General features: G+C 42.2%; 1 protein-coding gene across 1 annotated transcript; it reads right to left on the reverse strand.

Annotated features, from left to right (window-relative positions):
- Positions 1-3,410: 3,410 nt before the first annotated feature.
- slc25a28 (solute carrier family 25 member 28) lies at positions 3,411-10,212 on the reverse strand. The gene is made up of 4 exons (XM_050071191.1): positions 9,676-10,212; positions 6,839-7,067; positions 5,876-5,932; positions 3,411-5,412 (listed from the first exon to the last, which is right to left on the reverse strand). The coding sequence occupies exons 1-4, from the start codon at positions 10,018-10,020 to the stop codon at positions 4,838-4,840; spliced, it is 1,206 nt and encodes a 401-aa protein (XP_049927148.1). The 5' UTR covers positions 10,021-10,212; the 3' UTR covers positions 3,411-4,837.
- Between the last annotated feature and the right edge of the window lie 2,404 nt (positions 10,213-12,616).

Here is a 12,616-nt window from a genome sequence, read left to right on the forward strand (position 1 = left end):
GATTCAGTCCGGTGACAGTGAAGCCACGTTTGATCCGGTCTGTTGTTGAAAACAGTCTCTTCGTATTGCGAGATGTTTTTGGAAGTGACATTTCCTGATTTTATTTTGTTTCAGCTGTTCAGTGACATGACACCAGTAGCTCCTACGCCTTTTTATATTAGGCTACTTTTACCGCGTACAACGGCAGTTTCCTTGAATATATTGCTCTGGATATTTCCTTTGACATGTTCATTAAATAATTTAGTAGCTGCCATTTTTTACATAACCGCAAAGTCGAAATATTTCCTCCTAAACACTGATAACCTCAGCTGACAACACGGTGCTCACACTTCACACAAACAATTTCAAACTCGAAGGTCAGAGGTTAGCCCCGCCCACACCGCTACTCCAGGCTTTTGATTGGCTAATTACATCTACTGACAACCAATCATGTTCACAATCCTTAAAGATACAGAAGGTATTGTATTGTACTTTTTTTTTAAAAATATAACTTTATACTCCACTACATTTTTAATAAGATTAGTTACTTTGCAGATTCATATTCTTGATACAAAATATAAATCAACTAATAAGGATATGGATTAAGGCAGTATATTAACTCCACCTTCACCAGCTGCAACATTAAGTGATGTAATGCATCAATAATTATAATCCAGTATTATGTCATTTTGAAATTGGCCCATTACCTAATTTGCTTGCACAAGGATATGCAAGATTGTCAACTGCTTGATGGCGTCCCTCTGCATCGTCTACATATGTCAGTTGTAATTATTTACTCTAAGAGCCTATCACAGTTACACCTGTCAAGTGCACCTCACAGGGCCTGTTGTGTCACGTCTCATGATCTGGAGGTAATATTGTTAAATCAAATAAATATTCAGTTTTGTTTATTTTTTTGGGTCAGCGATAGTATTTTTGGGACAGCAGTGTGTGCACTTGATTGATGATTAGGAGAGTATGCATGTTTTATACTGTATAGTATTCACTTCTACTTTTGGTGTTTTAAGTAGGCTATATTTTAATGCCAATAGTTTTGAATGCAGGACTTTTAGTCATAACTTAGTAATTTTTACGTAAGTAAACAATCTGAGTACTTCTTGCACCACTGTGTGGGGACAAAATCCTTATTTGCCTGGCCACATGCCTGAGACACACACTCACACACACACACACAGAGTGAGAAAGAGGGGGCTAAATGACCAGACTAAATAGTTTACTCCTCTCAGACTGCTGAGATCTGGAGCAGACAGGTTCAGTCCCAGTCTCTCCCACACACACAGACACACAGACAGGGAAATACATGCAGAGATAGCACAGCAGACAAAATTCACACTTGAGTGACATATGACATCCAGTTTCTACAGTTTCTGTATCACAGTAGTTCACAGTAGGTACTTAATACCTTTCCTTCTCATGTAAAGCCTGTCAGTCAGTCTCTCATGAGTTTCATTCGAGACACAGTAGACAAGCTCTGGCTGGCTGAGTATCAGTAGAGGAAAGAGAGAGCCACACAAACACACCATTCTAACAGCGTATGACTGAGACAGGCCACACATACTGTACACATGCATGCATAGATAGCTAGAGAGAGACAGAGACGGTTCATTAACACTCCCTGTTTGAACAGGTGTCTCCCTGACAAGCATGGGTGTGAATATGTGTGTCTGTGCGTGTATAGAGGCTGAGGTGGTGGAGCTGTCACTCCTCACCACAATTTGTAGGAGTGTTGAACTTGCTTCTTTGGAACTGACGTGTCCACAGATTCTAACTGAAGGATTTTGGTGTTATCTGTTTCATTTTTTCCCCGATAGAGCGATAACGTGAACATGTCATGACTGTCCGCTACAGTGACTGTATATGATTCACTATTATTCCAAGCCAGAAAGTTTGAAGGGGCAGTTCACTCCAAAATCCAAAATACATATTTTTCATCTTACATAGTGCTATTTATCAATCTAGATAGTTTTGGTGTGAGTTGCTGAGTGTTGGAGATATCAGCTGTAGAGATGTCGGCCTTCTCTCCAATGCAATGGAGTTACATGGCACTCGGCTTGGTGTTCAAAGTGCCAAAAAATACATTTAAAAAAACTCTTTCCAGAAATCATGAGTGTACTCCTACTGCACAATACCGCTGGCAGAAGAAGATGGCAGACAGCTCTACAGCAGATATCTCCAACACTCTGCAACTCACACCAAAACAATCAAGACTTATAAATCTACAGATAAGAGGAAAAATATGTATTTTTGATTTTCGGTGAACTGTCCCTTTAAGAGCAGGCAAACCTTTTCATGATGTGAACAGCAATTTACCATGCAAATAAAAATAACTGCTGGTTAATGAGTTTACAGACTCTACCTGGTGCAATCACCTGACACTATTAAATGCAGTTGGTTTATATTGTTAAACATAATTGCAGGAGTCTTGTTATATAATGTAATTTTGTACACAGTTCAAAATAATAATTAAAAAACATTTTACATGCTTTTGTTCACATGTAAGATTAAATATTTTAGCATGTTATTCCAAACTTTATATCCTTCCAAAGATTATACTTTCAAACAGATGCATTTCTAACTGCACAGATTGCTCACATTCAGTGGGAATGCATGTTTCCAGGACCCTCTGCTGAAGTGTCAGTGAGCTCCACTGCTTCAAAATGAGAATTCCAGTGTCTCAAAGCTCCTCTTTCCACTGGAGAAAGATGAGCATGATCACAAGTCCTAAAGGCATAGAGGCCTGATAGCTCTAAATGTTATAGCAGAATGACAAGAAAGTAAAGGACTTTGTTTGAATTGTATTTTCAAAGCTATACACTATCAACATTACTCTACATTTGTGCTAATATAGTTTTAAGGATTTTTATGTCAGGCTTGTTGCCTCTTCATTGTCTTTTTAGCCACTAATATACATTTGCAACATCAAATCTACCTCTCAGGACCACACCAACAACAAATTTTGCTTTCTAAAGTCATCAAAGTTTACATGATCCCGCATCATTTGTTGAATTCCAAAGCTTCACCATCCCAGCTGTTTGTACGCACGCTGTGTGTCCGCAAGTTCAAATTGTGTTTTCAGTCTTGAGGGTCAAAGTTGAAATCTGCACCTGTGCTCAAGACTAAACAACTGTACCTGCCTCAAACTAAAAATAAATACCTGAAAACACAAACTCACCGTGTGTTTCTGGCAGTACAGATGTGACTTCGGGCACTGCCTCCTTTTCATCCATCCCATTCTTTGGTTTCTATTCACCAGCAAAACAAAGACGTAAGATCTTGTGTACACACCCAGATTATCATGACAATATGGACTTCCTGTATTTGGAATGACCGGTAAATAGGCAAGAACAGTCTAAGTCATCTTCACGTAGCAAAGTATTCAGAAACATTTAAAGAAATCATAACAGCTCCCATCATTTACGAGCAGCGAGGAGAGCCCCGCTGCTCAGTCTTTATTCAACGAGTGCAATTCAGTGTCGGAAACAATCAGACATCAATCGATGAGAATGACAGCTTCCATTTATGTGTACTCAATGGGCGTACAGATACATCTTGTGGGATACTGATCTCCTTCTGGGCAAGTACAACGTACACAACCTTTGCCATCAAGCACGGATATTAAAACTCAGTAGTTCACAAGCTGAAAACAGGCTGATAGCTACAGTTAATGCACAGATATGTCTTAATGCTGCCCTGGTCTGCTCTGCCAAACACCTACACAAGGCATTAATGGTGAGTATTTGGATGATCCGAGGGTGAATTAAACGCATGAACAGGTGAAAACAAAAGAGAATGTTTGAAGTAATGTATTTGCTGGAAATAAAATATAATTTAAGGAATCTAGATTATTAAAAATAAATTAAACACACTCTTCAGATACCCCAGAGAGACTGGATATTTGTATTTTCTGTTAAGAGAAACAAATATAGAAGTCAGTAGCAAAAAAAAAGGGAAACCCAAATCTGGTCTATGGTCTTTTTGGTAACCAGTGAAACCATAAAATACTGCTGGACTCCATTTTAAATTACACAGTTCGACTAATCAGATGAAGTTAAAGTGTATCAAAGAGATGGACTTTAACTTTTGCTGTCAACTTTTACTTGCAATGTTGAAAGGGCTCCATTACATTTCGACAAAGGGTATCTGGGTACTGATTCATGCAGAAAATTAATGTGCGTAAGGGTCAGTTTGCTTTTGATTCCAAACAGCTGAGATACTTTTAAATTGGACCAAATCAATAAGACATTTTGATAAGGAACTGAATGCCTGTGTAGCCAAAACTTGAGTGAATTTCTCTTGTCTAGGGTTACTGTGGGATTTTTTTTTTTTTTTTTTTTTTAAAGTGTATTTAAATATTCAGACAGGGGGGCCAGATCAGGAGTCAGTTATAATTTCCATTCGCAAACCCAGGGATTGGATTAGTGAAAATAAAAGTCTGGTTTTAGGACAGCAAAGCTCATGGAACTAAGAGAGAGTTAACAAAGTAACACTACTGCCCTCTGCTGACTACCTTTCCGACTCAAAACGTGTGCGTTCGTGACATTTTTCCTCAGCTTAGACAAACGTAGTGGTCACTAGAATGGCTTAAAAAAAATCCTCAAAATTAACGCAAGTTCTATAACACTGTGAAGATGCTTTCTTCTAGAGGGGAGAAAAAACCTAACTCAAACCAAACCTAGTCTTGAAATAGTGTCGCTGAATTATAGCTATGAAGAGGTCTTTCTGATCTGCTATGTCTGTAAGGGATGGGACAATTGAGGGGTACTTTAGTCAGATTCTATGTGCGTATTGAGTTTAGCGTGTCCTCACTGGGAGGGCAGAACAATATTAGAGGAGATATCTAAATCTCAGCCTCCATGTGCTGTGTTCTCCTCTTGTCGTGCTGGTGCTTGGTGAGTCCATATTTAAAGAACTCATAGACCGACCAGCTGATGGCTGTAGAGGGCATCTGGTAGATGACCCTCGCCTGGACTCCCTTGAAGAAGCCCTTCAGGCCGCCCAGCCTGTAAACTGTCCGGAAGGCGTGGGCCAGGCCTGTGATGTGTCTGTGGGCTCCTTGGCCTTGGCCCTGGCCGGGGCCTTGGCCAGAAGGCAGGGAGCTGAGGGCTAGAGACTCCTGGGTGTTGAGCAGGGTCTTGCAGACGTCCAGAGGCGTGGTGGCTGCAGCCGCAATGGCTCCGGCCAAAGCTCCGGACAACATGTGGGACGAGGGATTGTACTGTCTGTGGGGGTTGAGCAGCTCCTGGAGGTACTCATAGGTCATGAAGTGGAGCGCCTGGAAGGGCACGTTCATGGTGAGCTGGGTGGTGTAGCTGCGGTAAAATGCAGCAGGGCCCTCGTTATGCCACACGGCGCGTACACAGTCCATCACGCCACGGTAGGGCGAGTTATACATCTGCATGCGCTGCTTCACAACTGAGGAAACATGGGTGGACGTATCGATGGAGTAGACAGCCAAGAAGTCAAAGGTCCGCGTGCGAAGATGGCAAAGACAGAAAAGAAAAAAAAGGAATTAGTGAGCTATTACTTACTGTAAATCTGTTCTTAAAGCACACAAAGTTTCAATAAACACACACAAGGATGTAGTGTGTCACTTTAATAGGGTTTGCTCAGACAGCTGCATCCCATCCAACAGCTGCATACGAGGACCAGTGTCCTTCTACTAACATGTCTGGGCAGGTGGACTGGAGGCAGCTGTGGAAGTCAGTCTGTGAGACAACAGGGTTAAGGCCAACATGTGAAGATGGTTGGCCCAGGCGTGGCACCTGTATGTTTCTTCACTGAAGTATCTACATGGCAAACTTTTGTTTTGAGAACATAAATGTCTTAATTCTGTGGTTAAAGGCAAAAGGAAATGCAAAGCAAGATGTTTCCTTACCTTCAGCTGGGTTCATGACTGCATCGTGAAGCAGAGTGGCCACACACCCAGCTGTTCCTAAAACAAATACACCTTGGAAATTACTACACGTTGACATAATCATAAAGAAAACAGAAGGAAAGCAGAGGAGACGACAGCAAAGAGGCATAAAAATGAGAGGGAAAAATCATTTTCATTTGCAACAGTAAGAATCCTTTTTGATCATGTCTCAGCCTTCACTGCCTGATCCTAAAAGCTGCAGATGTCATGCTCAAAACAATACATATCTTCATAGCAGAATTGGTGCATATTCAGCAAACTGCAGAGGTTTACACTAGAGATCACCACTGACTGAATTCAGGCAGCCAAACCTGAGCAAAGAGAGACACCTAGTGGACAAAGCAGTCCATTGCTCTTCTGAGAAATTCAAACTGAAACTCAAAAGCTTAAAAAGACAGGACAAAGAGAGGAGAGAGAGCAGAGGAGATGGGAGAAAGAGGACTTACCCAGCCTCCCACTAAACTGGAAAAGAGAGAAGAAAGAGAGAGTAGGGAGAACAGGGAATAAGGCAATGGTTGACATTCAGAGTAAGGCTTTCAAATTGAGTCTATGGGTTAAATCTGTTTCTATTTTGTAGCCAGACAAACTGTTAAACTTTCCTAGAAGCCAGCGACAGATCAACAGCTGACCTTGGGACTTCCCTACAGCCTACGAGTGTAGCTATGAGAAGGCCCTATCCCATTTGATGGCCTGCTAAGGATTTTTAGGAACTGGTCAGGTCATGTCTGTGCTAAACATGGACTGGGCTGAGTCAGCAGCTTCATAGAGCTCACACTGATGGTGCTTGGCATTAGGGTTGGAGTTGGACAAGTCCTACGTATCAATCTATCTTATCATGATCTCAAAGTTAAGGTAGCCATACATGATGTGTACATCTACGGTACATGCCACTGTGAATGTGTGTATGTGCATGTTTTATGGTACCATTAGCCAAATGACTGTTAGCCCCTGGGTGAATGACATCACTTAGAGTCTTTTTGAGTTTCTCATAGCTGGCAAAATACAGGGCATGGGCAGGTCCCGCCCCAACCGCTGTCGCATTCAGCCCCCTCATCGGCCGCCAGACTCCCTCCGTGGCTACAATTCGGCGAAGAGCGTCCATGACGTTCCTGTAACGGGCCGCAGGGTCGGGCTGGAGGCTCTGCATGCGTGTCTGGAAAAGACGGAAAGGTAGAATGCAGCAAAGTTTGAAGTCAACAGTGTGTGCTCCCTCCCCACCCACAGGGGGTAGGTACTAAGTTTGGTAATATCTTAAACATAGGTGTAAGTTTCAGGGAGGGAGCAGGGGACACGTCATCCTCAATATTTAGAACATGTGCGTTTGTGCCCTCACCCAATAAAACATGAAGGCAGCGGAGGGCTTTTATTTTGACAAAATTAAAGATATTTACACCATATTTTGATGCATAAAAGTGAAAATCAGCACAGAAAGATTCCCCAGAATGCAGGAAATTGAGTGTTTAATGCTCAAAAATGTTTCATGTTTGATATGTGTGCCCCCTCATGTTAAAAAAACAAGACCTACACCTTTGATCTTAAACAAATTAGACCAGGTGTTAATATAAAAATAGCATGTAATGCATAATTTGATTTTACGATCTGCAAAGAATAATAAGAGTTCTGAATAGACTGCAGTGTGAAGAAGGGGTCAAATGAGGGAAATGAGGTTTTCGACATTGTGTGTTGTGTACATGCATAATTGAATAGAAGGAAGTACGGCGTTACGAGCTCCAAGGTCACAAGGGGACATAAGCTGACTTCCTGTAAACCTCTTTTCCCCACTGACCCTGAAGCACACCTTTCGCTCTTCCTCTGAACACACACACATGCACACTGAGATAAGTAACACTATAGAAACATTCTCCAAAGGAAGTGCCAGGGATCCGTGTTCAGTCACCTGCTATCTGGCATGAGAGAGGGTTGCCTGGGGTCGCACTGGATGAGTGCGTCTGCTCTGAGGAACGAGCAGCGGCATAATCTCTGAATACCAAACTTCCAGCTGAATGGACAAACTTACACCCCACTGTGTGTGTGCATGTAGCGCTCTAGCTTAGCATAAACATGGCCTCATGTCTCTATATACTACAGCTGTGGAATGCAGGGCCCAAAGAGAGGCAGCTAATACTGGTACAAGAATGTGCATCAGGTTACTTCATGCAGATCTCTTTGCACAATAGTAAAAAGAGACTGCAATTTAAATACTCACTTCCTTCGTACAACCGCAGGCATGAATGTCTTGTGAATGTAACAGCTATGAGGAGAGTTTGTTTAACTATGGTATGTTTGCACATGGAGAAAGCAATGACCTTTGTGCTGAATGCAAACACTACATCCGCCATTCTTTAAAGCACACAATGAGGGCTTCTTGATTTCTATTAATTCATTTGAAATTCCAGTCATGTGCGCTGTGCAGTGTACACTCTGGCAGATGTACAAATGCAACACGCTCTTTTAAATCCACAACTAATTACTGGGACTTAAGATACATTCAGGCAAATGACAGGCTATTCTAAACTATAATTACACAACAATCTCTTAAGTGAGAAGCTTATCGTGCAGGAGAAAGTCTTTATTTAAAGTAGGGGGAATCCTCTAAATAAAAAAAGGAAATCGTTGGATGCAGCTCAAATTTTGCTGTTTCCTGTGTAAATGTGCAGCTGTTTATGTGCAGCAGGCTTCATTTTGCTGAGTCACTATGCCCCTAATCTTCCACGACTTGAGATGCAATAGCAGTGTGGTGTAGCAGACAGTGTGTACTAGTGGAGGCTCTGTAAACATTACTTTTGTTCAAGCTCAGGGTTGGACAGGATGTGACGGAGATGGACTACAGGTGGAAGAGACATGAATGAAGCATGTCAGCTTTTCAGTCTGACATGGACAGCTGACTATGGGCTCGCTGCTGCTTGTCTCATCTCTCTGACCCTGTGCCAGTGTCATAACACGCTCACTGCAGCATGGCTCTGTCTTGCTGACCTCTCGGGGCAACAGGTCATACCTCTATAGCCATGTTAAAAAGTAATGTGTAACAAATAAGACCACATGATAAGAACTGTAGCAATGAAGTGGCATGACTCACATGTGATCAACAGAACTTTGTAAAGAATTAGTTAGGGTGTGTGAGGACCAAACTGTGTGTTAGGAGAGAAGCAACAGATGCTCTACTGTGACCTGGAGGGGCCAAATGGTCTCAAACTGCAGTGTAATTAATGTCTGTGTGTCTTGCAATAACAGTGGCAGACGGTGTTTAAGTTACTAAAAACAACATTCAACCAGCAGCTTGTTTTTGTGCAGAGATTGTGTAGCTTTGGTCTCCAGGAAGCTGGTATTAAGTTGCTCCTCTCATTAGCTAACCCTATATGAAGTGGCTATGTTGCTAACATATAACACACCCATCACCTACGTACTGTTATTTCCGTTGTGGCTTTGGCAGCAGATTGGTTTGATGATGTTTTTGTAGTTTTACGCAATGTGACCAAATGGACTCCACTGTTTGACCCTGCTAACGGTTGTCATAACTAGCCAGCAGCTAACGTCACTGGCGGTTAGTTTATATTAGCATGCTAACAGGTTAGCTAGCAGGGGATGTGCAATGCTACTGAGCCGACTGACCTTGTCCTCACAGCCGCCAGCACTGCAGTGTGTTTAGGTTAGCGAGCTAATGCTAACAAACATGTTGACTACAAGAATAGCACACACAATACAAACCAGGCTCATTAAAGAAAAAGTTTGGGGTCAGCTGGTTAGCCGCTGAGCTATGCTACCTTGACACAGTCGATGGGGAACATGAGGCAGTGCTCCATGATCCCGGCCACAGCTCCAGCCAACATGTGGGTGCTAGTGGAGGCTCCCTGTGGCAAACCCTCATAGTCTGGTTCAGAGTCCTCTGTCTGTGCATCCTGTGCAGTGCGGATAAAATCAACAGTCTGTAGCTCCGTTTCCCCTCCGATCCGGGGTGTCAGGCTCCCCACGATACTTTCCGAAACTCCCCAGAATCTGCCCCCCAGCCATCGAACTTCTGCCCCGGCAGATGCACCAGCAACCCCGGGATCATTGCCTGTGCTCTCCGCTGTCATCCGACGCCTCCTCACAAATCCATCAGCTTCCATGAGAAACCAGGTTAAATGCTGAGTGTTTGGGCGCGCAGACAGAAGCGTCTTGTGGCTGAATTCAGTCCCTAAAGTTTTACATTCCCGGGGGCTGGTTTCACAGCTTCGTGCCTCTTACACCATCCCCTCCACGCCGTTATGCTTCCCAGCCAGGGGCGAGCAAGGGAGGCCGTGGCGGACAAATACACAGCGAGCACCACCACAGGCCGCGATGAGGAAATGATCTCTGATTGGTTGCTATGGCCGAGTCCTACTCAGGCTATTGGCTGATACCCATGCCACTCATGAATGCATGTTGGCAAAGAGTTCAAACCTGTCATGTGCATGGGCTGCATCTGTGAAAGCTATCACACGGGTCACTGCAGGTCAGCTACAACCAAGAGCAGAGGCCAACACTTCTTGCATACATTCAATATCAGTTTAATCTGCTCACACTTGAGCTGTCACTTGGTACTGCTTTTTTAGTCCATTCGCAGTGTTGTGAATCTTTTACCGGTTGCGTATGTCCAAATCTTGCATTAAATGGAGACTAGAGAAACCCAAACTGAACACATCAGCATGTTTAACTTAATATTTAGTTTTGTGAGTTCCCACACAAAGCTGTTTGATACATATTATTTATACACTGTTGTTCTTTGCCAATCTGAAAAGTCACAGCCTCTCAATCTGTTGTGTAATCCATTAATTATTCAACTGATTTATGTTTAGATAGTCAGCTATGGGCAAAATCAAGCTACGTCAACAGTTAAATAACAGCTGTGTTGGTCTTTTATGTAAATTCCTGCCTGTGATTCAACCCACTCATTTTCACACCAATTATCTCCCTCATTCTGCTTTTCTTGATCACTGATACACAAAGTATTTCAACTGCTTAGCTTATTTGTTCATTTTGGCACCACAAAACTTCATATGTGCAGTATGCATAGGTGTAGAATGTGCATTTCAATCAGGAGAGACAGACGAATGATGTACAGATCATATTTGATATGAAATATGAGTGTGCAGATTAACAGATGCTTTGTGCTGATTAAGATTTAACAGAAGTCTTTGGTGCTTGGACACCAGAGGGAGATATTTTGTGTTTGAGGGACATGTGAGCAGCAGCAGGACAAATCTCCCCTTGGAGTCGGGACACTGGTGGTGGTGGAGGTGGCTGCTGACTCTGAGGCTGCTGACTGCTGAGGCCGAAGAGGCTGATGAATCCATAAAGACCAGGCTGTGATGGGGAGGTGGAGGGCGAAGAACCATATTTACAATGAGGAGCAGTAAGATGATAGGCTGACAGAGAAGGTGTGTCACTGTGCTGTTGGCTGATTGTGAATCGGCTGAAAGCAGCTGATGACTCAGTTGACAGACCCAGACGATGACAGCTAGACATAGTGAATGAGCACGTGCTAAGAGTGAATGGCAGGGTGTAAAGGAAAACTTACAGCACGAGCATGAAAAGTATTGTCTTCCTGACTGAACTTTTACTAGAGGTTCATTTCCCCACTCCAAAGACAAAACAATAGCAGTGGACTTTTAATTTGAATGAAATTGATACAAAAGGGCAAAAATAGAGTGCTGCAGCCGGGATCATGTTTTTTCATAGGCTTATCCCAGATGTTAGCATCGCCCTGGTTTCCTTAACAAAAAGCCGATTGGACTTTTTCATTGGATTTTGGATTACTGCAGGAAATAAGTGGCAAACAAAAGTTTATGATACTTACACATTTTGTTCAGCAAGATCATCTTTACTACTGAATAAGACTTTTATGATTTTTGATGCATAATGTTATCACCAGAAGTAAGAAGCTAACATTAGGCTATAAACCAACTACACTGCAGTTGTAATCATGGAGTATCTACTGACCTATTTGATGTCATAGAATAAAATGTGAAAATGTCCTAAGGCATGCAACCAAAAACTCATTGAAAAAGCCACTGACTTCAAGACGAGGGAACCAGAAGTGTAAAAATGCTAACTAATTTCTGGATTTTAGGACTCAGTCCTGCAGCGCTCTATTGGTGCATAGAAATTCACCAGAAGGAAATGAAGTGTTGGATGCTCAAAGTTTTATGTCAGAGGACTCCAAACCCCCCATTTCATATGTGTCCCCCAATGTTGAAACAAAATGTACGCCCTAAGCTGTACAATAATATCGGCCTATAGAACCAATTTGGTCAGAATAAGGAAAATAAACATGCAAGTTATTGAGCTAATACCACAATGTATTTTATTTACTGTACATTTTATTAAATTATAATATTTTCTGAAGTCTTATAGATCCTATTAACTTGGTAAATTATAATAAACAGAATTTATGTGTAACTTATGTCACATTGAGTGAAAAAAACCCCAATAATATTAAATCCAAGAACAGGGTGTCTACAGGTATCAGACAGTTAAATTTAATGCTTTTTAAGACCCGTTAAAGACACCTTTTAACCATATCTAGGACAGATTTTTAGACAAATCACTTATTTAAGCACTGCAGGCAAGTAGTAGGCTATACGTGGTCTTGCGCAGAGGGAAGTGTTATGTGGTCATTAAAAGTGAGTTAACTCTTATGACCTCACAAATTCAAATTTAAGACGACTTAATAACTTTTAAGGC

This window comes from Epinephelus moara, chromosome 19 (assembly GCF_006386435.1).
Source record: "Epinephelus moara isolate mb chromosome 19, YSFRI_EMoa_1.0, whole genome shotgun sequence".
NCBI classification, from domain to species: Eukaryota; Metazoa; Chordata; class Actinopteri; order Perciformes; family Serranidae; genus Epinephelus; species Epinephelus moara.